This window comes from Colobus angolensis, unplaced genomic scaffold (genome assembly GCF_000951035.1).
Source record: "Colobus angolensis palliatus isolate OR3802 unplaced genomic scaffold, Cang.pa_1.0 Scaffold132, whole genome shotgun sequence".
Taxonomy (NCBI): Eukaryota; Metazoa; Chordata; class Mammalia; order Primates; family Cercopithecidae; genus Colobus; species Colobus angolensis.
Window position 1 is genome coordinate 2,793,482 of NW_012114400.1, and position 27,487 is coordinate 2,820,968.

Here is a 27,487-nt window from a genome sequence, read left to right on the forward strand (position 1 = left end):
ATTTCTACAGCCACCATAACAAATCCATTGAAATCAAAAGCTTTTGTAAATTTATAGGATTTACTAAAGATTGTATAAGGAACAGGGAAAGGAGTTATATTTCACACCACACAGCATGTATCTTAATAAATCTCCATTGCTGTTTACCTAAATTCCCCCTTCAGCCTTTACCATGATCCTTTCCAAGATCCCTTCCTCCCTCTCTCCCCTTTCCTTCCAGCCCACAACTTCCTCCCTCTGCTTCCTCCTACCTTTCTTTATTGTGCAGAATCTCTGGGTGCTGGCCAGCTTCTACTTAGCTGAGAGATTATTAAAATCTTGTTTCACTAAAATCAGTCTTTCTTCTGGAAGGCAAGAGGAGGGCAAAATGAATTGTTGCTCTCAAAGATACAACATTTTATCCAGATAATTACATTGCATAATACATAGTTTCTTTACTTTCCTGCGTTAAACTAATTTTTTAGATCCAAAAGCAGAACCACAAAGTAGTTAAATTTCCAAAAAACCTTATACAATCCCAATTATAGTCTTACCAGCATTGATATAAATGACTCTACTTTTTTCCCTTCTGACATTCCTGCCTGCCTCTACCAGGTATAAGATAGATGGTTTTGTGCTATTTACATCAGGACTTATTTTTTTTGGCCTTTCCTTTATCTTCTCCTTAAGGCCTTCACATTCCTCTTCTGCAAGAAGCATGGAAGAGATAAAGGGTGTTGGGAAATAAATTAGTTTTTGGCTACTCTCCTCAACTTTGACCTCCTGTGTTCTTCTGCTAGCGTTCGTATCTATAGCAATGTGCTTTAAGATTAAAACACCAGAGGGCCGGGCGCGGTGGCTCACGCCTGTAATCCCAGCACGTTGGGAGGCCGATACGGGCGAATCACGAGGTATTCTGACTATCCTGGATAACACAGTGAAACCCCGTCTCTACTAAAAATACAAAAAATTAGCCGGGCGTGGCAGCGGGCTCCTGTAGTCCCAGCTACTCGGGAGGCTGAGGCAGCAGAATGGCGTGAACCCGGGAGGCAGAGCTTGGGGTGAGCCGAGATCGCTCCACAGAACTCCAGCCTGGGCGATAGAGCAAGACTCTGTCTCAAAAACAAAACAAAACAAAACAAAACAAAACAAACAAACAAAAACAGAAAAAAGGATCAAAGTAAAGAGCAGTTCCTGTTTTCAGTGCTTTGGAGGACTGATCATAACTTTTCTGAGTTCTGAGAAGTCATTTGTTTCCCAGCACTGTTTCTTACCTTACTGGGTTTTCCAGCCTACACAGGCCACATCCATCAGTTCAGTCCCATGCCTATTAATGCATGCTATTGGGAAGAAGAAACAGTATGTGTCTCTAAGCGCCAACTTCATTTTTAGGAGAAAAAAAAAAAATTTAATGACAATCCTACAGTTTCATTAAATTCAATCTGATATTTTATCAAACACTTATGTGCCAAGTCCTCTGCTAGGTGCTGGGGACACAACATATCCTTGCCTTTGATGAATTTACAATCTAAACTGCAAGATAATTTGTTGATATTTATTAAGAATTATGAAGATGTTCCCACTCCTAAGAATTTATTTTAAAGGTAAAATTCAATACAAGCCGCATGCAAAAAGGAATTTATTGAAGCGTTAGTCATTAGCAAAAACCTAGAAACAACTTGTATGGAGGTCAATAATAGAATGATAGTTAAGTAAAGATCAAAATACTATACCATCATTTAGAATAATAATTGTGAAGATAAAACAGAAAGATTGACTCTAATGATCTACACTACTGCTATTTGTAAAATTCAATTTTACTATGAAGGCATTCTCATTTTTATACCTCATTTGTTAATATATCTCATTTTTTGTGGTTAGAAAAATTTAGGACAAATATTCCCTAAGAAGTTTAATACATAGGGTCAAAGAGTTTGAAGAAATTGGGGCAAGGAGAGGCTATTTTTTTTTAAGTAAACCAGAATTATACATTGATCACTGAACAAGGAGAGTCCATAATATACCATGAACAGATTTGGGAGAATAGTTAATTATAGGCTACATGGAAGTAAAAGTTTTCTTTGGGACACAAAGTTTATGCAGCTGGAATTCAGGCTATTTCTATGACTGCTTCTTCCAACCTCCAAAAATGCAAAAAAGCACAAGTTACCTGCATATTTTCTATGTAGACTTCTCATTATCTTTAATAGAAAAGAAAAAGCTAAATGTATATTTTTATTCCAAAAATCTAGAAATGTCTTATAACATAATTTGCTCAATAAAATTAAATTATGGTGTCTCAAGTACATGGAGTTTTATGCAGTAATTATGACACTTATGAAGAAAACATAAACATGTTGGCTAATTGAATAGTAAGTTGATAGTAAACAATAAAAAGTATGAATTATTGATCTTGAATATGTTTATGCAATTTTAATTGCATAAGGACTAATTTAATTGCATAAGGACTAATTAATTACATAAGGACTAAATCTGGAAGAGAATAGGTAAGAATGTAAATACTATGTTAGGATGGTAAAATTATAGGTGAGTGTTTTTCTTGTATTAAAATATTTTTATATTTAAATACAAAAGAAAATTAGAGGCTTAGAGTTACTTGCCATATTCTACTGAATTCATCATAATAACAGGCCATCTATGAAGGAGGAAGACTTTTTAAGGAGGAAGACATCTTTTAAACTGAGAATAAATTTAAGTCTCCAAAGCTTCTTTGGATCCTTATAGTAATTTGGTGTTGGAACTTGCAATATAATATTAAAAGGAATCTACTGCATAATATTTGGACATATGTAGCCTGGGATCCTACTGCTGTCATTTTCACAGAAAAAGCTACTGAAATTTTGATGCTCAGTTTCTTATTATAATATGAGGACAATAACAAAAGCTACCTCACTGTTTTTTCTTATTTTTATTTTGTTTATGTTTGTTTCACTTTAATCAGAATAAATGTCTGGTACCTAGCTGATACTTAATAAATATTGATGGTTTGTGGAGGAGTTGTCCAAAGCCTAGTATAGGACTCCTCAAGGCATTGCTGTGACCCTGAGTTTGCCTCTGTAAAGGACATAGCTTTCTACTATATTACTTTAAGGAGGACTGGGAGGAATGAAGGGTCTGGTCTCTATCAGTACCCCTCCCATAAATATTTTCTTTGCACAAACAGCAGAGTACAAATAAAAGGATAAATAGGTAACCATTTGTTCCGTGTCTGCTCTCCATCCCTTCAAAAATCGTGAAGGTCTAAGTGACACACACAACGAACCCACGTGTTTGTCAATACCAAGGCCCTTTTCCCCAGTCCAAGGCACAGGCAGGGCAAGTGCTAAGATGAGCAGTGACATTTATTCATTAATTTATTCAAGAACATTTACTGAGCCACCAGAGATATAGAGATCCTCTGGAGTCTTGTTTCATAAGCAATCAACCAAAAGAAAGGAGGAAATGTTGAATTTTAATCTTCTAATTGAGTTTTCTGTATCAAGCTTAACATAAGCTCCATAGAGATAATTGTTGCAAACGTCCTGCTTCTTAATGCTTTTGACAGAAATTAGCTGCCATCACAGGGAAAGGGATTTTAAAAGGATTAGTATGCAATACTATGCAATCAGCCAATACTGCATTATACTCAATATCTTTAAAGAGCCTGGTGTTCCTGCTTTGGAATGACTCAATGAAATGTCTTCTACAGTGTCTTTTGGGAGACTTCCCTCTTATCCCACCTATCTATGGGTCCTTCAGCCACACCCAGGCTTTGCTCCCACTCTCTGAATTTCCCAATTCTGATGTATTTGTCACACTGAGTTATAGCACCCCAATTCACTTTCACTCCCTCATGTTGGAAATTACTCATGTTGTTGGCTACTGGAAAATAAGTCAGTAATGTTCCTGTCTGAGCTGTCGCATGGTATGCTTCCTTGACATCTGGAACCCAAGTGATGGGGACTTGAATGATCACAATACTGGATTAGAAAACAGATATATGATGGCAAAGTGGACGTTAGAAGAAAGACAGTAAACCTAAGTTTATCATGTATGAGAAGAAACCATGCTAGCTGTGAAAAAGCTACAAAATGTAATCATTCTGAAACCTTAAGAAACTTACAGCATAGTGAGAAAGATGGATATTGATAAGAGTGAGATGCTGTTTTGGAGATGCAAACAGTTATGTAGGAGCACAAAGAAAGAAATTACTAACCACGGATATTATAGCACATGGGTCATTGAGTTGGTTAAAATCATGGGCTTTGGAGTCAGACAAGGCTTGGGTTAAGATACTAACTTACCATTTATTGGCTTTTCAGCTTTTTAATCTTGAGCACATTACTTTTCTATGCCTCAGATAATCTCAAATGGCAAATGGCTTGAATAATAATAACTATTATGTCATAAGATTACTGTGAGGCTCAGCTGGGCACAGTGGCTCATGCCTGTAATCTCAGCACTTTGGGAGGCCAAGGAAGGTGTATCACGATCTCAACATAGTGAAACCCCATGTCTACTAAAAATACAAAAATTAGCTGGGCGTGGTGGTGCGTGGCTGTAGTCCCAGCTGCTCAGGAGGCTGAGGCAGGAGAATTGCTTGAACCCGGGAGGCGGAGGTTGCAGTGAGCCAAGATCACGCCACTGCACTCCACCCTGGTGACAGAGTGAGACTCTGTCTCAAAAAAAAAAAAAAAAATTACTGTAAGATCCAATAAAGTCATACGTTTATGCCATGTAACAAAAAAAAAAAAAAAAAAAATTACTGTAAGATCCAATAAAGTCATACGTTTATGCCATGTAACAAAATAAACACTCAACACATGTTTTCTATTATTATTAGGTTACTAAAATGGCCCATTAGTAAAAGGCTATACTAGAATGATTATAAGGTTACTTTTTATCTCCCAAAGCTCTGTTTTGGAGGAAAAAAAAGCCATATTATTAGGAACTAAAGAAAAAGGAGGTAAGAAGAATGAAAAAGTGTAGCTATATTATTTTTTCCCTTATTGTCACCTTTGGCTACTGTCCTAGTTTTTAGCTATAGGAGCCTTCAGACTCCGGATTATATGTCATTCACCTGCAAAGAATTCTTTGGGTAGAGTTGGCACTTCCTCATCTACGTTTCCATAACAGTGTGTGTGCAGCTTTAGCATCATAATTAATCATAACAGTAACACCTGTAATGTATTCTGTATATGTCACTAATGTTCAGTATAATTCTCTGATTTTTTTAATGCATCTCGACAATGCCAACTCATTGGGATTATTGCTCCCACTTTCCAGATGAGGAGACTGAGGCCTAGATAAGTCAAGATAATTGTATGAAGCCACCAGGTAGACAATTTTTTAGTGGAGATTTGAACAATGTTCTCATCCATTCCAAAGCCCAGCTCTATGCTCACCACCCTGCCTACTCCTTTCACATGATATTTGAACTATTTGTTTGTTTCTCTGGCTACCTGAATAGTCCAAGAAGTGCTAGGGACCAGAGATTCTCTCTTGCACACATATGTATCTCTAGAAATTGATACTAGGTTTGGTGTGTAGTGACCACTATTTGATCATTTCCCCTCAGTAGAATGAACAAATTGGATGAACTTTTATTCTTAGAAAATTCAGTAGAGAAAATTCTTTATTCATGCACATCTAAGTTTATGCATTAAAATGGCCTCAGTATGAATCTGGATATAAGATTGTTGATCTTATATCAATCTTGCTAAATTCACTCAGTAGTTTTTACACCTTTTAGATTCTTTAGGATTTTAAAGCTACATACACAATTATGTCATCTGCAAATAAGGATAGTTTACCTCTGCTTCTCCAATGCCAATAGTTTATTACTGATAGATCATTTAGCTCATTCTTTTTTATTGTCATAGAGAATTCAAATCAAATTTTGGAATATAATTCCTTTAAATATTTAGAAATTTCCTATGAACTCTGTGTTAGGATAGTGTCTAAAAAGACCTAAAGTGAGTGTTGTTCAAATAAAATAGAAATGTATTTCTTTTCCTGGAACTTTCTGACTAGTGCAGAGAGTGAGACAGCATCTGGATTCCACCAAGAATACTATTCCCTAGGCTGCTAGCCTTGTCTGCATGATCAAAGCTTGTCTCTGATGTCCCCTTTCCATTCTGCAAGAAGCAGGAAAAAGAGAAAGTCCAGATCAAGCAGTTTCCTGTTAGAAAAATAAGTGTGAGTTGCCCATATTACTTCTGTCGCTATTTTACCAGAGAGACCACAATTGTACGGTCACAACTACCTGAAGGAGAAGGTGGGAAATGTAATCTCTAGCTGGGCAACTAGAAAAAGTTAGAAAAGACTGGGATCAGTGATCAGACTGCCACAATCTCCAAAAGCAAATCTAATAATACTTTCACTGACCTAATAGTGATACTTTTGAGCAAACCTGCAGAAAAAAAAAGCCACATAACTTTCTAATATGTGAAAAATGCCTGAACAGAATGGGTAAGAGTAGTCCCAAAGTCCTACGCTCTGGTTCGTGGAGGTGGGGAGTTATTTCGTATCTAGAGCACAGTAACTTAGCATTGTGAGCAACATTAGGGCAATAAAGAACAAGCTCACATCTGTGGTTTTCCCCTGGCATGCTTCAGTTTTTCCTAGGCTGCTGCTGGAGGGAAATGAAACACATCAAAGATGTGGAAAGGTGGAGGGATGCCACTAGGTGTAGACACTCTGGCTACAGGGCAAAGTGACAGCTAATGGGCAGGCATGGAGACAACGTATAAAGGCACCACAGTCCAGGGTAATCTAGCACAGGAAAAATATCCCTGAACTTGCTTTAGTGTTCTCTAAGGTATCACTGTGCTGCTGCCAAGCATAAAACTGATGTTCATGAGGTTGAACCCTGTGAAAATCATCCCTAGAAGAGGTCTCTAGGATTTAACATTGTGTATGTCATCTCCATGTCTCTTTACTTTCCCCATTTCCCATGCATCAAAAACCAATTCTGGAATAACTTTTATCCAATTAAATGAGATTTAAATGAACATTAAGAAAATACCTTTAAGAGAAGGGAAATCTTAAAGGAGGAACCTATAAATGAATGGAATGATTGCAGTGTGATCAACAAGGAAGGTTAAATGGATCAATATTCACAGAATGGAGTATTTAGTACAGTTTATAAAAATATATTAATAGGCTTGGCGCAGTGGCTCACACCTGTAATCCCAGCTACTGGGGAGGCTGAGGCAGCAGAATTGCTTGAACCTGGGAGGCAGAGGTTGCAGTGAGCCTAGATCATACCACTGCATTGCAGCCTGGATGACAAGAATGAAACTCCATCTCAAAAAAAAAAAAAAAAACTGGATATTAATCAATTCAAGAATTTTATTTGCCATCACTATTATAAGATTAATACAAAGAAAGAAAATGATAGTGCATATAGTTCAAAAAGCAATGATTAGAAAACAATTTATATCTTATTTAAAAATACGTATCTATGTGTATATTTGTATCTGATTTGGGCATTCCCAATATTCCAAAGAAATAATAAAGTAACACTGTAGAGGTCTTACTTGGAAAAGTTACAGAGCTTGTAGCTTCCCCACTCTTGGCCTCAGTAGAGCTAAGAATTCACAGAATTCTGTTTAATGTTCAACTCCATATACGATCTTTTGTGTATCTATTGTATATTGATTTCAAACAGCAAAAGGCATCTATAGCCAGCTTCAGCTCCAAAAGGGGAACCTGCCATAAAGATGCAGAACAAGAAGTTGGGTCTAAAAAACAGAGTAACTGAGACTTAGAAAGTTATCAGAAATTTCTCTCCGCATGGTTGCTTCATTTATATGGATCTTTTTATTGTGAACAACTTTCTCTAAACCTTTAGACCATGGGCAGAAATGTACACATTATTGGTCTACATAGACCGACAAATTTGTAATCTCTGAACTATAATTTCAGTTTTCCAGGAGAAGAAATCATATTGGCTCAGGTTATTCAAGTTCCGACTCCTAATCCTATTGGCTGTGGCTGATGTGGGAAGATAACATATATAACCAGAGCTAAAAGGAAAATACCCTGATAGAAAGGGAAGTAGTTCCCAGAAAAGGGGGATTATTTAGAGATGAGCAGGTGGCCTCTAAATTGTCTTTATATGTTTAGTCTTGTGAAATACGCACTGTGGAAAGAAAATAGATGCTTATAATTCCTACTCTTAAAAAAGTCACAATCTCACAAACCTATGTATACATGTGGAGCAAAGGAGTAAAATGTAGTATAATGATTACAAACTAAGTGATGGTTTTGATCAAAAGGGAGCTGGATATAGTGGAAACATGATGGAACTTAAAATGCAAAGACATGGGTTCAAATCTCGGTTCTGGCCGCTAGTCTTTTTTTTTTTTTTTGAGACTCTGTCGCCCAGACTGGAGTGCAGTGGCCGGATCTCAGCTCACTGCAAGCTCCGCCTCCCAGGTTTACGCCATTCTCCTGCCTCAGCCTCCCAAGTAGCTGGGACTACAGGCTCCTGCCACCTCGCCCGGCTAGTTTTTTGTATTTTTTAGTAGAGACAGGGTTTCACCGTGTTAGCCAGGATGGTCTCAATCTCCTGACCTCGTGATCCGCCCGTCTTGGCCTCCCAAAGTGCTGGGATTACAGGCTTGAGCCACCGAGCCCGGCCTGGCCTCTAGTCTTTATAGATCCTTGGATGGGTCACACATTCTTCATCTGTGGGTCTTCATCTTCTTATTTGTAAATGTGGATGATTATATTTAACTTTAAGGCATTTTGTGAAAATTTACTGCAGCACCTACTAAATGAATAGTAGACAGTAGAATCCAGCCTTCAACCATGTGGTTCACTGAACATGTTTTCTTTTCTTTTCTTTTCTTTTTTTCCTTTTTTTTTTGAGATTGAGTTTTGCTCTTGTTGCCCAAACTGGTGTGCAGTGGTGTGATCTCACCTCACTGCAACCTCCACCCCCTGGGTTCAAGTGATTCTCCTGCCTCAGCGTCCTGAGTAGCTGGGATTACAGGTGCCCGCCACCACACCCGGCTAATTTTTTGTATTTTTAGTAGAGAGAGCGTTTCACCTCGTTGGCCAGGCTGGTCTCGAACTGCTGACCTCAGGTGATCCACCCACCTCCACCTCCCAAAGTGCTGGGACTGCAGGAGTGAGCCACTGCACCCGGCCTGACCATGTTTTAAACATATAAACTTGGTGAAACAACTGGGCTGTTTGTGGGCAATAGACTAAGATATATGTGTTGGTTGTCCTTAGCGAAATCATAGTCTGTTGGGGGTATGAGACAGATGAACAGATACTTTCAGTAAAATGTAGTACAGTTGTTGACTATAATTCTAGATGTGATTTGAATTTGATCTGGAAAGATTTCAGGGAGGTGCTAGGACATGAGCGAGGCCTTATGTTGGTGGGTAAGATTTTACACCAATACATTTCATATGAAAATGGGGTAAAGCCTTGGACTGAGCTGACTTAGCTGTACTTTGGTGATGGTTCACATTTTCATTGTGGAAAGGAAGCAAAATTAGTAATTTAAAAGACCTTTTCCAAGCATGCTTATCTTAACGGAAGGATCTAAGGAAAATATCAATACAGTTTTTAAGCAGGTTTTTAAGATGATAAAGGAAGCTAGAAAATCCAGTGTCAATAATCCACCTGTAGGTAACTGAGAGCATGTTTTCTGTGCTCAGAGAAAATGAAACTACTCAAGAAATGTACATTTGAAATAATGGTATAAGTATATAAAATGTATGCCACAAGCTAACATTAGGTAAATTTCAAGGCACCTTTGCTAGATTTAACTGGAAAACGGAAGAAAGAAAGAAATGATACCAGTATGTGAATATTTTAAAGTTGCTGCTTCAATATACTAGTCAAAGCCTGCCAGAGCTATTTACCATCTCAGGACAATTTGTTCACTTCACTTAGAAATTAGAAATGTGTTCTGGCCAATAAATCTAAATTTATTTTGTAGTAGTCATTTTGCTTAATGGAAGTGTTTTCCAGATGTTGCCTAAGTCTAGTCGTCTGGGCCCTCTTCCAATAAATGAGGAAAGTTTGATTTCATAGGTTGTCACTGTTGATTTTGTCTAACCTTTGGACTAATTGGTTCATCCCACTATATTTGCACTGATATATAAGACTTCCAGGACATGGGATAAACTCATCTATCCTTTATGGGTAAGTGTCAAAGTTAACTTGCTTCATGGAATTAAATGTGTTTTCATTAGAGGTATTTGAAAAAAATGTATAAGGATAGTAGTTGGAAATTTTTGAAAAGGATTATGTTTATACAATACACCTGTTGGAAGTCTCTGAATTTATATTGAGAGTTAAGGAAAAGTTGGAACAGTAAGTCCATGATGCTTATTAAATTACGTTTCAATGACACAGGTTATTATTTTCCTTAAGATAAAATTTTAACCTTGCACTGCTAAGTACATGCTATATACTTTGACTAGAGTTTAAAGATAAGTCTATTCTATGTTAGAGATTTCTTAAGTATTAAAACTGTCAATAACATGGCTGAGGGTGACTTGATTTGTTCTGCATAAAATTAAGTCTAATGGTCAAATATTTTCTATAGAATTAAAGCCGATTTAAAGTCTTGTTTCAAGAATAGGATGGTTTTATTATTAAGTTACATTTTTAAAATTACTGAAACGTGTATAATGCAAGCCTAAGTTAGTGGTGAGATGAAAGAGCAGTTTTCTGATACTTTTATTTTATTTTCAGCAAGGGTACCTACGGTACCTGAAAACAACCATGGCGTGGAAAACACTTCCCATTTACCTGTTGTTGCTGCTGTCTGTTTTCGTGATTCAGCAAGTTTCATCTCAAGGTAGCTTAACCATCGAACATACTTTTATTTAACAACTATTGCTAATCATTCAGCCTTGATTTTTATAACAACAGAAATATATTTCTAAAAATTTATATTTACTTGAGTTTAATATATCGTACAACCTTAAAATAATATACAACATGTAGCCTGTTTATAAGTGCTTTGGAATTCTCATCTTTTTCTCCTTTCAAGAGTTTTGAGCTTGTGTAAATAATAATTTTGGTACTTGTTATTTCTATGGTTCTCCCAAAAGTTTAAAAAGTGCAGACAGTTCATCATAAATTTATGCTGGAGCTATATAGTATCATAAAAATAACTAAAAAGAACAAAATTTAGATAACATAATTTTTGCCTGTATGTTGAACAATTTGGTCTTTCAAATCAAATAAATTATTGATAACTTATTTTGGCATCATTTAGGCATAGATACCACGTTATAATAAACTGCAGTGTTTCAAATGGCATTTTATTAGTCTTGAAACTGTTCTCTTTTTCTTACAAGAACTATTCATCCAGGTATGGACAAATACAGATGTGACTGTCATTTTGTATTATAATATTAAATTTTCACAGTCCTCCCAAAGTAGGTCCTGAATGAACAGTTCTTGTTACTCATTTTTAGAGAATGTTAAAGTACACTCAGTGTAATCACATTAGTAGAAGATGCTATCATGCCATCTAGGTGGATTAATAGTAACAACGCCAAGCTTTGGATTTTCCTTTTCTTTTCCTTCTGTTCCCCTTTGATAAGCAAAAGCTGAGAGAATAAAAATCAAGATTCATGACAGTTATGATGAAATTACATTTCTAAAGTAAACGTTTCCAGTAAAATACAAAGATTCTTATGAAACCTGAACAAGACTGATAACTGTCTGTGTAGGCATAAGTTGCAGAATTGTTCAGATAAGAAAAGATGGGAAAACACATGAAAGCAAATGTGAATATTCAATGAGAATGATGACTACTCCAGTATCTCCAGACCCTTCGGCTTTCTCATAACAATAGGACAAAGTTCACAACACTGGGGGCACTTTCTAAACTGCCTTTTCCTCTGTAATACAATTGGTTGTTCACTAAAACAGTGCTACTTTAATTTTAATTTTCATTAAATAAATGAAATTAAAATTAACGGGGCTGGGTGCGGTGGCTTACACCTGTAATCCCAGCACCTTGGGAGGCCTAGGCAGACAGATCACCTGAGGTCAGGAGCTCAAAAGCAGCCTGGGCAACATGACAAAATCTTGTCTCTATACAAAATACAAAAAATTAGCCGGGTGTGGTAGCGTGTGCCTGTAATCCCGGCTACTCGGAAGCTGAGGCAGGAGGATCTCTTGAGTTCAGGAGGTGGAGGTTGCAGTGAGCCGAGCTTGCTCCACTGCACTCCAGCCTGGGCAACAGAGTGAGACTCTGTCTCAAAAATAAATAAATAATAAATAAATAAATAAATAAAATTAGTGGTTACAATTAATAGCAATAAAAGTAGGACAGACACGTAGTCTATGAAAAGAATCTTTTCCTGTAAGGATGATTTCCTATTTTTTTTTTTTTTTTGGAAACAGGATCTTGCTTTGTCTCCCAGGCTAGAGTGCAGTGGCATGATCTTGGCTGACTGCAACCTCCACCTACCAGGTTCAAGCGATTCTCCTATCTCAACCTCCTGAGTAGCTGGGATTACAGGCCCCTGCCACCATGCCTGGCTAATTTTTGTATTTTTAGTAAAGATGGGTTTTCGCCATGTTGGCCAGGCTGGTCTCACCTGACCTCAGGTGATCCGCCTGCCTCTGCCTCCCAAAGTGCTGGGATTATAGATGATTTCTTATTTCAGAAATCTGCCAACCATAAAAAAAAGTCTCTTGATACTGTCTTGTCTGCTTCTCTTGCTTTCTCAACCTCATCTCATTCTCTTTTTTCTTTATATATAATATATGTATTTATATACATACACTATATATACATTTTTGTATGTGTTATGCATTCATGTATGCAAAATGTTCTGAAAGTTGTCCTATAATTTACTGTTTTATTTGCATATTCAGACCTTGGCACTCCTGGACTCTATTAAGATTTGTTTTCAGTGTGTTTCAACATTCCTCTGTGGATTTAGGACATTGCACCTACCAATTTCTGTTCCAGAGATGGATTCCATTGTCACATTCCTGCAGTCATTTCTCAGGGAGGGTTTTAAGGTGGTGTTTTCCAAATGACTTTTTAAAAATATTTGAGAATGAGTATGCTTTTGTTATTGTTTGCTTATTTGTTGCCTGGAGAATCTCTGTTCATGACCTTTATAGTTATGCCCAGTTATGTTAAGGGTTCTCACTTTAGCAGTGGTTGTAAGCATCTGGCTTCCCTGACATTTAAAAAATCCAGTTATCCCCACCAATTAAGAAAGAAAAAGCTCAGTAAAGTTTGTGCTGGTGCAACCAGCTTGCTTTAAGCTTATCATCAGGAATGGGAGGCGATGCGATGGGTGGAAAAATCTCAGGCTTAAAATAAGATATATCAGAGTTCAAATTCTGGATGGATTGTTTACTTAAGGTGACCATAAAATGTATTATCTAAATTAGGACAATTAGAGTAAAAGAGTTCACTACAAATAATTGGAAGGTATTAATTAACCTATGATGCAGATATACTGGAACTATTAACTAGCCGTGTGATAATGAACAAGTTGTCAAAATTTCTGTGTTTCAGCTTTCTTATCTCTAAAAAAGGGCTATTAAATCCTGGAAATATTTTCATAAGCATTAGAGATAATGTATGACTCAGTACCTGGCATAGAGAAGCTCGATAAATGTCAACTGCTAATCATCATAGCCACAGCATCCGTAGTAGCTGTAGTTGCCACCTCTTCCTTAGAAATATCACCCTCTTTAGGCAAAGCCATTACTTTGCCTGCTTTTCAAAAGTGTATTTTTTATCTCAATCTAGTGAAGAATAAAGTGACATAACTGAGATCACCTAAGACATCAGCCAAATATCAGCTGGGCCTATTACTAACATCATTCCAACACCTTCTCGGTCAATAAAATTCTCTCTCACCAAGCGGCTTCGTCCCCCTCATTAGATCGCTCCCTTTCTATAAAGTGGTTTGGCCATATTTACGCCAGTATTGTATAATTTTAGATTTATCAAGCTGTGCAGGGAGATGTGGGGAAGGGTATTCTAGAGATGCCACCTGCAACTGTGATTATAACTGTCAACACTACATGGAGTGCTGCCCTGATTTCAAGAGAGTCTGCACTGTGGGTAAGTCCTGAGAGTGAGTGTCTCCTCTGTCAAGCAGCTCTGTGAGTCTGTGAGTCCCCCCTTGCACCCTCGTGCAGTGCTGTCTGTGAGACTGAGCCTCCCCTTGCACCCGCTTGCAGTGCTGGTTTCCCACTGTATCACTTCCTTTGCTTAAGTGCCTTTTCCTTCACTTGCATAAATGTTGCAGCGCATTGTACCTAAGGATGGTGTCAAAGCTTGTGATTACTGGGGAGGGTAAGGGGAGCCTGGAAATCTGTCACTTGCACAAGGTTATTGACTAGTTCCAAGTAAAATGTCTTATTTTAAATAGAGAAGATACGGTGAGTCAGCAGTCATTAAGTATATAGTAAGGAGTAATTATTTACAATCAGAGATGTCCTCGACTAGTGATGAGGTCTTTCAATAGTTTCGTCAAAAGAATACATGAGCATGGAATAATCTTGTCTACTATTTGACTTTTTGATGTTAATACATTTCTAAATTACCTGGAAAAGGCACTTTAAAGATAAAGTGCTAGTGTTTAATGATGAATTTCAGTTAAACTCGAAGGTCTGAATTTTAAATTGTGAGTAGTGTTTCACTTGAATATATTTTGGACCATTTTGTTATTAACACAGAAACAGTTCCTATTCAATTTAAGAAAATTATAATTAAAATTATTTGAAAGGTATATTTGCTTTAGAATTTGAATGTGAAGGTGAGAAATACATTGTACAATTTATGTATTGGATAGGTAATTATTTCAAATAGGCCTTGGTAAGCCCTGGTACCTCTAACCAAGGCTTTTTAAATTTTCATGTTTTAAATGAGTAGTCCTTCCTAACATAGTCCACACTACAAGATTAGGCTGAAAGCTTTCAACTATACACATTTCCCAGTTTGTCATAATAAGGGTCTCTGCATTACAAATGATTTTTAAGCCTCAAAAGTGGCCCATTTATAGGAATATATATATACATATATATTTATATGGAATATATTGCTGAGATCTGTGCATTCAATTACTGTGAATCTATTACAAAGCAGTGTGTGAAGAGGAGAAGGATGAAGAGATTTCATATTAAATGTACCTCACTATTTAGACATTTCCCGAATTTTCATCGTTTATACATGTAAATAACTTGGGCAGCATCAGGACTTCTCTTGGAGTCTTGAAGGGCAAGAAGAGTTGCCCTCAGTCACCATATTTCTTTTTTGACTTGGGCTGTCTCCATCTGAGATACCATCTAATTTTTCCTGGATGATGTACTTCAAATTTTAAATAAAAGGCTTAGAAATGAACTTTTGGAAACCTAGTCGGGTCTAAGGTGGGAAATGGCTGTCAAATACACAGGCCTGGCTTGGCAATTAATAATCTGTAACTTCTTGTTTTGCTCTGGGTAGAGCTTTCCTGTAAAGGCCGCTGCTTTGAGTCCTTCGAGAGAGGGAGGGAGTGTGACTGCGACGCCCAATGTAAGAAGTACGACAAGTGCTGTCCTGATTATGAGAGTTTCTGTGCAGAAGGTAAGCATCACAGTACCAACCAATGCTTCTCAGTACAGGCAGATCTGTGCACCGATCTTAGCATCACTGCTAATGTCTAACACGCAGTCTATCTCATGCCTTGATTCTACTAACATATAAGCTATTTCATAACAATTTTGTGTTGTGGAGATGAATTAAAGAAGAAAAGCGCCTTGCAACAGCAGCACCCCCAGGCTCAGCCAGGCTCCAGGAGCACAAGATGTTGCTAGAGCGGAAAGACAGAGGATGAGGCTGAATGCACATGTCTTTGTTTTCTTCAGATATGGTTCAATTTCAGGTTAAATCAACAGTAATCAACTCATTTGATGATTTCTTGTCTCACCCTTGCTGACTTCACATAGTCAACTATCCTTTGAGCTATCTGTGCTTTTGGCCTCAGTGTTTGAGTATATATTTAAGGACACAAGCAACACTTTCAGCTTCCCTAAACAAGTAAATTTATGAATTAGTTTAAGTCATTAAATTTACAGGCAAATCTACCTAACACGTTGTTAACTGTCATGTTCCTTCCCATTTCTGCAGTCTCCTCAGCAATCTCTGTTCTAATACATGTGCATGGTAAAGTCAATAACAAGTGATATTCCCATCTTAAAATCATCTTCTCTATTTATAGGTCTTGAAGGACTACTCTAGAATATAACAAAAGGCTCCAGATTTTATAGAAAAAGATTTTAAAAACATACTTAAATACTGGATTACTTTCCTTTACCAAATGGTTGTTCTTAAATTCTACTTTGTTAAAACAAGAATATTTGTGGAGGTGAAGACAAGCTTTGCGTGCATAATCAATCTTATCATTTTATTTAAACAAGCCTGCACCTCCTGCTTCTTTAGAACAGTGAAGAAACAGAGTGGAAAACCGTTAATCAGCAGAGTTGAGAGATGTTTCTTAGCTGTTCAATGTTTTCATGGAAAAACATTCCAAAAATAATGAAGACAACACCCTTGTAATAAAAAACTCAGAGCTCACCCTTCCTGCAGCTTTTAGCAGGTCTCATGATGAGTGACACATATTTACTCATTACCCTAATTGTTTTGGCTGTGAGACAAGAAAGCTAAGAATTTGTTTTGGACAGAGGATGTGTAGGGAGGGAAGATGGTTAGAAAGTGATGAGACATAGAGAGAACATTTTGATAAAGATAATACTTTATGCTAAGAAATGTTTGGTCAGCTTACCTAAAGTTTAGGTAGAACTCAGTGAAAAAAAAGATGAAGGCAATGCTGGCCAACTTTCTTTACAGAATTCATAAGATAGTCAGGGTCCCAACTTAAAATAATAAAACCACTCAGAATCTCAATACTTTATTTTTTAAGTATAATAACCAAACTGTCTTGAGATTCACCACCTAGTTGTTTCAGTATAGATACCACTTACAGGTGTCTATATATCTAAAAATCGTAACATTTCAAGAATTGAAGGAATCCCAGCCATCCAAGTGCCTCCGAATGGGAGAGAGAAAACAGAGTTCAAAAGGTTAACCGTTCTGGTCAAGAGCATGAGCTAGTACATGGCAGATCTGTTTCTCAAATTGAGATACTTGACATTTTTGTTGGGTGGCAGGAGAAATGAGAGGGGCAGTGGCCAGTTCATGGAGACTATAGCAATAGGGTTCTGGGGCGATGTTGCTGGGAGCAGCACGATTTATCACAACTCTTCTGTACCCAGAGAGTCCCCAGTGCTCTCTGTTTTCATATCCTTCATTAGTCCCTCTTGTTCCTAATGATTAAAAAAAAATTAAAAATTCCGTGCTTTCTCTTCTAGACTGAGAAGCAAAAGAGGGAAGGGGACTAAAAGGTTAAACAGATACACTCCAAACCATTAACAGTTGTATCTTTGGGAAGGGTAGCACATTTGAGGAAAAGCGTAATGTGAAGGTGTGAACTTTTCACAAGAATATTCATGTGGAACTTTTGTAATTAAAAAAAGAACAAAAGGCAAATTGGCATCATTTAATTTAAATGAATATTAAAACAAAAAACGAATACTAAACAGAAAAGAAATTCTGAAGGCAAAGACTTTTAGAAATCATCTTGAATAAACATCTTAGTTTGTAGACAAGAAGATGAAGTTCAAGAGAATTATTTGCCTAAGGTCACAATGGTAGAGGCTCGTAGGTCTAGGACTGGAGTTCAGGTCTTCTGATTCCTGAGACTTTGCTCCCTGTCATAACTTACAACAATCTGAGAACCAATATTTCATAGCAATGCATCCTTAGAATTAAATGGAGTCATTTGTGTTGGCCTGGAGCCTGCCTGCACTGACTGTCACCAGCATCTACTCTTGAAGCTAGATGCATCCGTGCTTTTCACAGTTAGAGCTGCTGATGAACATAAACAAGATGTTAACTGACTTGTCTTGCTTGGCCTCAGTGCATAATCCCACATCACCACCATCTTCAAAGAAAGCACCTCCACCTTCAGGAGCATCTCAAACCATCAAATCAACAACCAAACGTTCACCCAAACCACCAAACAAGAAGAAGACTAAGAAAGTTGTAGAATCAGAGGAAATAACAGAAGGTAGGAAGATGACAGATATAATAAAAGGAGCTTTCTTAGATGAAATAACTTGTAGGTGACTGCTTATCTAAGCCCATTCTCTGAGAACAGGGTAATCTTAGGAATCATGAGGCTCATTACACTCGAAGGTTTTAGGCTTTGCTTTTAAGTAAAGTTTAAGACAAAGTATAAACTCTCAGGTCTTTCTGTATTTACCAAACCCAGCATGAGTCTGGGTTAAAACAAATGATAAGGGACAAATCTTACTGTAAAAAACAAAAACCATCCCATGATTTTCTTTGCAGAATAATTTGATTCTGTGTTTTGGAGGATATGGGAAACTTGAGAGATACCAGTAACACTGCTAGTATCTGTGATAAGCCCAGGTGCCTTGCTTTTAACTGATAGTTGAAAGGCAGTTGGTCATATTACTAATAAAGCAAAATCCAGATACTTGTAGATTAGTAAATAGCACTTCTTGCTGTATTTAGACTGGCAGTTCCTTTTTGTTTTAAATCACAGTTGGTGTGATCAAACTTTCTATTTGATTTATAGAACATTCTGTTTCTGAAAATCAAGAGTCCTCCTCCTCCTCCTCCTCTTCCTCTTCTTCTTCAACAATTCGGAAAATCAAGTCTTCCAAAAATTCAGCTGCTAATAGAGAATTACAGAAGAAACTCAAAGGTTTGAGCATTGATAAAGATCAAAGACTATATCAATGCCATATTAACAATGATTATATTTAAAAGTAGTGTGTGTTGGTAGAATGAAGACATCTCAATATGGGGTGGGGGAATATAACTTTAAAACTATTATCTTAGAAAGTACCAGATGAATACTTCCTACAGGAAATTAGTGCCAAGCAGCTCAGAAGCCACTCTAAAAGCAAAGGATAAGAAGATGCTGTAGCAGTGACTGTGGAACCACAGGATGGCACCAGAGATGATTATTTATGGCGTTCTATTGTCACTCTTATTTACTTGGTATCATTTTGCTTCTTCCCCTTCATCTTTCTTGCATTTTCATTTTCCCTTCCCCAGCTTTATTTTAACAAACATTTATATACTATCATTCTAAGTGTTTTACAAGTATTAATTCATTAAATTCTTACAAATCTCTATGGAAATAATGTTATCCATATTTTACAAATCCTCTTTATTTTCGTAGTAACTTATATATCTGGCTGATTTTTCTCTAGTAGAGACTGTGCTACAGAGTAGGCTATTACTGCCTGAAAAGAGATTTCCTTTGCTGTTTATTATTTCCTGAAGTTCTGGTTCTAAAATATATTCTCTTTCTCCAGGAAATACTGAATTTTTGGATAAGGGAGTTTTAAAGAACTCTAAGTGGTTGTGATTTCCTCCGAAGCATTCTCTCTAGATAAACAGCCAGATATTTAATCTTTTAGTCACCCAGAAAATCATGCACAAAGTCACCCTTGGGCTTTGTAGTTCACCTGTGGGGTAGCTGCTATGGGAAAGCCTTGATAAATACTGTCTTTTTGCTGCCATGGCACCCTAATTGCCTACTTATGTCCCCTGGGACTTGCAAGTTTAGCTGCACAGAAGAAAAGGAGTGGCTAATAGCCCTATGTGTGGGAACAAGCCTCAAGCAGGGACTGTGGGGGTGACTGGGGCAGGTTGCTCAGAGGTAGCTGTAGATGCCTCTGAGATAATTGGTGCAGCAAGAAGGGAGTACTAGGTTTCCAGGAGGAAGGAAGGGACACTGGGCACTGAAGAATAAGACTAGAAAAGTGGGGAGTAAAGAACATTAATATAAACAGATGAATTAGTGTTATTTTTCGTGTTGGTAATTTCAAAGTTGCCACTGACTTCCATGTATTAATTGTATAGAGTTTAATTTGTGCTTTCTCATCCGTCATCTTATTCATTCCCTAAAACAGCCCAATAAGATAGGTTGAGTATTTACCATTTTACAACAAATTAAAGGACATAGTAGAGGTTAGCAATTTGCTTAGAAACACACAACTAGTCAATGATAAAAATGGGATCTTTATGTCACTATTAAAGAAAAAAAAATTCTAAAATAACAAGATGTACATTTTTTTTCTCCAGGAAAAGATAACAAGAAGAACAAAACTAAAAAGAAACCTACTCCCAAACCACCAGTTGTAGATGAAGCTGGAAGTGGATTGGACAATGGTGACTTCAAGGTCACCACAACTCCTGCCACGTCTACTACCCAACACAATAAAGTCACCACATCTCCCAAGATCACAACAGCAAAACCAATAAATCCCAGACCCAGTCTTCCACCTAATTCTGATACATCTAAACAGACATCTTTGACAGCAAATAAAAAGACAACAGTTGAAACTAAAGAAACTACTACAACAAATAAACAGACTTCAACTGATGGAAAAGAGACTACTTCAGCTAAAGAGACACAAAGTGTAGAGAAAACATCAGCTAAAGATTTAGCACCTACATCTAAAGTGCCGGCTAAACCTACACCCAAAGCTGAAACTACAACCAAAGGCCCTGCTCTTACCACCCCCAAGGAGCCTACACCCACCACTCCCAAGCAGCCTGCATCTACCCCTCCCAAAGAGCCTGCACCCACCACCACCAAGTCTGCACCCACTACTCCCAAGGAGCCTGCCCCAACTACCCCCAAGGAGCCTGCACCCACCACTCCCAAGAAGCCTGCACCAATTGCACCCAAGGAGCCTTCACCCACCACCACCAAGAAGCCTGCACCCACTACTCCCAAGGAGCCTTCACCCACCACCACTAAGGAGCCAGCACCCGCCACCCCCAAGGAGCCTTCACCCACCACTCCCAAGGAGCCTGCCCCAACTCCCCCCAAGAAGCCTGCACCCACCACTCCCAAGGAGCCTGCACCCACCACCACCAAGAAGCCTGCACCCACTACTCCCAAGGAGCCTGCACCAACCACCCCCAAGGAGCTCACACCCACCACCACCAAGAAGCCTGCACCCACTACTCCCAAGGAGCTCACACCCACCATCCCTGAGGAGCTCGTACCCACCACCCCTGAGAAGCTCACACCCACCACCCCTGAGGAGCTCACACCCACCACCCCTGAGGAGCCCGCACCCACCACCCCTGCGGAACCCGCTCCCACCACTCCCAAGGCACTGGCTCCCACCACCCCTAAGGAGCCTGCTCCAAAAAGTGCTCCAACTACCCCTAAGGGGACTGCTCCAACTACCCCTAAGGAGACTGCTCCAACTACCCTCAAGGAGCCTGCTCCAACTACCCCTAAGGAGACTGCTCCAACTGCCCCTAAGGGGACTGCTCCAACTACCCCTAAGGAGACTGCTCCAACTGTCCCTAAGGGAACTGCTCCAACTACCCCTAAGGAGACTGCTCCAACTACCCCTAAGGAGACTGCTCCAACTGCCCCTAAGGGGACTGCTCCAACTACCCTCAAGGAACCTGCACCCACTACTCCCAAGAAGCCTGCCCTCAAGGAGCTTGCACCCACCACCACCAAGGAGCCCACACCCACCACCTCTGACAAGCCCGCTCCAACTACCCCTAAGGAGCCTGCACCCACTACCCCCAAGAAGCCTGCTCCAACTACTCCTGAGACACCTCCTGCAACCACTTCAGAGGCCTCTACTCCAACTACCACCATGGAGCCTCCCACTAGCCACAAAAGCCCTGATGAATCAACTCCTGAGCTTTCTGCAGAACCCACACCAAAGGTTCTTGAAAACAGTCCCAAGAAACCTGCTGTACCTACAACTAAGACTCCTGCAGTGACTAAACCTGAAATGACTACAATAGCTAAAGACAAGACAACAGAAAGAGACACACGTACTACAACTGAAACTACAACTGTTGCACCTAAGATGACAAAAGAGACAGCAACTACAACAGAAAAAACTACCGAATCCAAAATAACAACTACAACCACACAAGTAACATTGACCACAACTCAAGATACCACACCATTCAAAATTACTACTCTTAAAACAACTACTCTTGCACCCAAAGTAACTACTACAACAAAAAAGACAATTACTACAACTGAGATCATGAATAAACCTGAAGAAACAGCTGAACCAAAAGATAGAGCTACTAATTCTAAAGCGACAACTGCTAAACCTCAAAAGCCAACCAAAGCACCCAAAAAGCCCACTTCTACCAAAAAGCCAAAAACAACACCTAGAGCGAGAAAACCAAAGACGACACCAACTCCCCCCAAGATGACATCAACAATGCCAGAATTGAACCCTACCTCAAGAGTAGCAGAAGCCATGCTCCAAACCACCAGCAGACCTAACCAAACTCCAAACTCCAAACTAGTTGAAATAAATCCAAAGAATGAAGATGCAGGTGGTGCTGAAGGAGAAACACCTCACATGCTTCCCAGGCCCCATGTGTTCACACCTATAGTTATTCCCGGCATGGATTACTCACTGAGAGTACCCAATCAAGGCATTATCATCAATCCCATGCTTTCTGGTATTAAGAATCAGTTATTTTCATTTTTAAAGCTGGTAATGTTAGTTTACATCTATATGAACCAGAATGCCTTAGTTTAGTATCACTCGACTGAGATGTATTACCTGACCTGATTAACTTGTGAAGTTTTACAGCTTCCCTGTAGGTAAGCAGAGGCGTATAGTAAGCTTATTCATTCTCTAGAAAATATTAAATTTAGGGTTGGGAATTTAGCATGTGTGTGTCTGTGAGCAGCAGTGATGGTACATTGAATGTCAAAAAAATTTAGTTGGGAGTCTATTCTTAAAAGTACAATACAAAGCAAAAATCTGTAGTATAATTTTCCAAACCAACCCAAAGGGAGGGCAATCAGAACTGAAAGATGCAATTTCACATTGAGTTCATACATCCAATAAATGTCTAGTTTACATGAAAATCTAGACCTGGCCCATTCCAATTCATAATAATTTATTTCATGTAATACTTTTGAAGAGTATCATCTTTAAGTAAAATGGAATTATCAAGTATATAACTATGCAAACACGTCAAACTCTGTTCTTCAAGATCTTAGAAAAGGTAAACAGGAAATAGAACCCTGTGGAAAGACTTGAAAAAACACACACACTTTTCTCATTCTGTTCTATATTTGTTTTGTTTTTGTTAATTTGTTTAGATGAGACCGATATATGCAATGGTAGGCCAGTAGATGGACTGACTACTTTGCGCAATGGGACATTAGTTGCATTCCGAGGTGAGCTATGTACACATTTATTTTTCTTCTCATCATTCTGTTTTGGCATTTATGAGAACCAAAGCCATGGAAGAGTGCTAGTTTGGGTTGTTTTCTGGAGGGGAATCTGATTGATAAACATACCTCACAGGAGAATCTGAGAGTAATAATGGAAATATTGGATTAAGAAAACTAGACAAAGTAACAAAACAAAACCAAGACCCTGAACTGATATTACTGAGGTATTTTTTCCTACTGTTAAGATTAAAAAGGTAGTTCAAATTTTTTTTTTTTTGGGCGGTTGTTAAAATTTTAATTTCATACCAAATGAAATGACACCAGCATGCATATTCACTGCTTTATTTCAAAATAACATCTCAATTGTGATGTGTTCAAGTGTTACACTCTCTGTCGGAGGGTAACAGAAGAAAAGTTATTTCATGTTAATTCTCTGCTGTACTCTCTGCTAGTCAGTCTTAACACATATTTAGATTAAATCTGAAAATAATTTCTTTTTGTATAGTAGAGGCTAAAGAGATGTTAGTCATTAAATTATAATTCCTTAGTTCTAAGAGATAAAGAAATTGAGAACTAAAGAGTAACTGTAAGTCACAAAGCCAAAAGGCTTTTTTGAGACAGGGTCTCCCTCTGTCACCCAGGCTGGAGTAGAGTAGCACAATCACGGCTCAATGCAGGCTCAATCTCCTGGGCCCAAGCGATCCTCCCATCTCAGCCACCTGAGTAGCTGGGACTACAGGTGTACACCACCATACCTGGCTAATTCTTGTATTTTTTTTTGTGAAGACAGGGTTTTGTCATGGTGCCCACACTGGTCTCAAACTCCTGGGCCCAGCCATCTACCCACCTTGACCTCCCAAAGTGCTGGATTACAGGTGTGAGCCACTGCACCTGGCCCAACCAACAGTTCTTTCTAGAGAAACTAGAAAACTAAAATATCTCAAAGTTTATGCTAAATTTTGGACTTGGGAAATATCTGCTCTCAGAAATGTTCAAACACTAACTTTTGGATCTGACTAAACTTCCAGTCATACAATGCATAAGAAAACTACTTTTTTTTTTTTTTCCCATTTTGGTTTCTTTTGTGATAGGTTTAGTATTCAGCTTGTAGGCTGATGTCTTTCCTTAAATTTTAGGTCATTATTTCTGGATGCTAAGTCCATTCAGTCCACCATCTCCAGCTCGCAGAATTACTGAAGTCTGGGGTATTCCTTCCCCCATTGATACTGTTTTTACTAGGTGCAACTGTGAAGGAAAAACTTTCTTCTTTAAGGTAACACAATTATCTTTGTGAGAGAAATTTAATTATAATTTGTAAATGCATTGTTTATTACAACGTATATCGCCTTAACCTCCAATATAAGTGTCAGCACTTTAAACTATCATCAAAATTTAATCATAAGCAACAGTTTGATAACATTAATGGTCACAATTCAACCATTCAACTAAGTTAACATGTTCTCTCTATACTTAAATCTAGAAATGAGTTCCTAATCTTTTTTCCCAAAGCTGATAACATAATTTTCTTTTAAATTATCAGGATTCTCAGTACTGGCGTTTTACCAATGATATAAAAGATGCAGGGTATCCCAAACCAATTTTCAAAGGATTTGGAGGACTAACTGGACAAATAGTGGCAGCGCTTTCAATAGCTAAATACAAGAACCGGCCTGAATCTGTGTATTTTTTCAAGAGAGGTATGTGCTACATAATTGACAAGATTACAAAACTTTTAAAGAATTACACTCAGCATTTTATTATTGAGTTTACTGTCAAAAGATATCTTTAATGGCTAGAATCAAATATTTTCAGTGACAAAAGTAAAAATGGAGGGTAGTATTCTTATTGCCCTCAATTTTTATTTAGATTTCTTCACAGGCAAATCACAATTCATTTACTCGAGTTTTCAGGTCACTGATAGAATGTCATCTACTTTCGCTTCACAAATGTGCATGTCACCCTTGCACAGGGGCCATGCTAATCTCTGTATCATTCCAATTTTAGTATATGTGCTGCCAACGTGAGCACTTGTCACTTTCAATTGAAATTAAATACATAACCATGTAATTAGCTGCATCTATTCATTCAACAAGTATTTCAGGGTTTAATAATTATTTTTACAATACCCTTGACTAATAGCCATTAATATCGACTTATTATATGAAAAATGAAACAAAATTTTTTCCTATACATTGTAAAAGTTGTTTTCCATCTTTTCTGAGGGGATTAAAATTTTCATTTTCCATGTGATATTCTAACACATAACAGGTGGCAGTATTCAGCAGTATATTTATAAACAGGAACCTGTACAGAAGTGCCCTGGAAGAAGGCCTGCTCTAAATTATCCAGTGTATGGAGAAACGACACAAGTTAGGAGACGTCGCTTTGAACGTGCTATAGGACCTTCTCTAACACACACCATCAGAATTCACTATTCACCCGTCAGACTGGCTTATCAAGACAAAGGTAACATTTTTATTCTGTTAAAAAAATCCTTAAACATAAGTAGATGTGATACAGTTTCTTATACAGTAAGGCTTATGAAATATAGATACTGATCAAACAGCCCTAATAATTTAAGCTTACTGATGACAAACTCATCCACTTGCTTTAGTGAATAACCAAAGACCAATACTTTCTTTTTCCTTGTGGGTAAGGAAAGCAGTTTGTTCAGGTTTGTCAGTTATAACCAATACTATTTATCAAGAACTTCTTACTAAGAACTATTTTTATATACCAATCTATAACCTTCAATAGTTCTACATCAGAGGGCAAAAACTGAGATTAAAACTCAGATCTGTCTGGCTCTTCCCAAGATAGTACATTGCATTTTAATCTGGTATCTTTTATTAAACATGTCATCTACAGGTTTCCTTCATAATGAAGTTAAAGTGAGTACACTGTGGAGAGGACTTCCAAATGTGGTTACCTCAGCTATATCACTGCCCAACATCAGAAAACCTGATGGCTATGATTACTATGCCTTTTCTAAAGGTAAGTTATTAACTAATAGTTTCCCAAGGAGGTGATATCATTTGTGAAAATAATGAAGATAAAGTAAAAATGCTGGCTGCAATGATGACTGAATGTGAGAAGTTACACTACGATACTTATTCTAATTGCTGTGGAAAAGAGTTAAGACTTTTGCTTTAATTTCAATTAAAATGAATGGCACTGCAATTCAATTCTGCTCTAACCTTCATGAGATTACGATAAAACATCCAATTACTAGAGTAAAATTGCTACTGACGATAATATTTTACTTCTATCATTTGTGGCATTTAACAGATACCTTGTTTGGCACAAGGTTATACGGATTTGCATCATTGCAGAGTCTATAAGATCAGAAAGAAGTGCCTGAGAAACTAACTTTATCAATTAAATTGTGTTACTCAGGATGCTTTTCTTTGAAATGCCCAGAAATCTAAGTTATTTTGCCTGTAATTCCATAATATGAATGACACTGGCATGTATTTTTTTAAAAAGAATAAACCCAAGTAAATTATTTTTCAAACTTGGTTACTCTTTAATGCTTATTTCATAAACGAGAGTTGAACTTGATTTTACAAAAAGATGGAGAAATGTCAATCTTTTGAAACATCAAAAAAGCTGAAAGGTTGAAAAGTCTAGGCAATTGTTTTTCTTTCTGTTATAAAGTTCAAATTAATTAGTAAAAACATCTCTATTAAAATGATAAACATTGTCTTTGAGCATAATAGTCAATATAAGTTATTTTTTAGTTTGGGCATTGTTTTCTTTTAACTAAAAAAATGTTTTCTCTTCCATTTAGATCAATACTATAACATTGATGTGCCTAGTAGAACAGCAAGAGCAATTACTACTCGTTCTGGGCAGACCTTATCCAAAGTCTGGTACAACTGTCCTTAGACTGATGAGCAAAGGAGGAGTCAACTAATGAAAAAGAGAATAATACATTTTGACACTGAAAAACATTTTATTAATAAAGAATACTGACATGAGTATACCAGTTTATATATAAAAATGTTTTTAAACTTGATAATCATTACACTAAAACAGATTTGAAAATCTTATTCACAGTTGTTATTGTTTACAGACCAATTAATTAATATTTCCTCTATTTATTCCTCCTCTCCCTCCCATTGCATGGCTCACACCTGTAAAAGAAAAAAAAAATAGAATCAAATTGAATGTATCTTTTAAGAATTCAAAACTAGTGTATTCACTTACTCTACTTC

General features: G+C 37.7%; 2 protein-coding genes across 3 annotated transcripts in view; one reads left to right on the plus strand and one right to left on the minus strand.

Annotated features, from left to right (window-relative positions):
- Positions 1 to 10,134: 10,134 nt before the first annotated feature.
- PRG4 (proteoglycan 4) lies at positions 10,135 to 27,319 on the plus strand. The gene is made up of 14 exons (XM_011934188.1): positions 10,135 to 10,149; positions 10,705 to 10,810; positions 13,940 to 14,062; positions 15,446 to 15,565; positions 17,958 to 18,107; positions 18,642 to 18,770; positions 20,162 to 20,641; positions 21,716 to 22,543; positions 23,196 to 23,273; positions 24,407 to 24,543; positions 24,811 to 24,967; positions 25,539 to 25,736; positions 26,139 to 26,264; positions 27,061 to 27,319. Exons 2-14 carry the CDS (start codon positions 10,735 to 10,737, stop codon positions 27,156 to 27,158), a joined length of 2,700 nt encoding a protein of 899 aa, XP_011789578.1. The 5' UTR covers positions 10,135 to 10,149; positions 10,705 to 10,734; the 3' UTR covers positions 27,159 to 27,319.
- Positions 27,206 to 27,487, minus strand: part of TPR (translocated promoter region, nuclear basket protein) — a 67,454-nt gene continuing 67,172 nt past the window's right edge. For both annotated transcript variants that reach the window (XM_011934187.1, XM_011934186.1), the window contains exon 52: positions 27,206 to 27,406. In XM_011934187.1, coding sequence (XP_011789577.1) covers positions 27,351 to 27,406 — 56 coding nt within the window. In that variant the 3' untranslated portion in view covers positions 27,206 to 27,350. The remainder of the gene's footprint in view (positions 27,407 to 27,487) is intronic.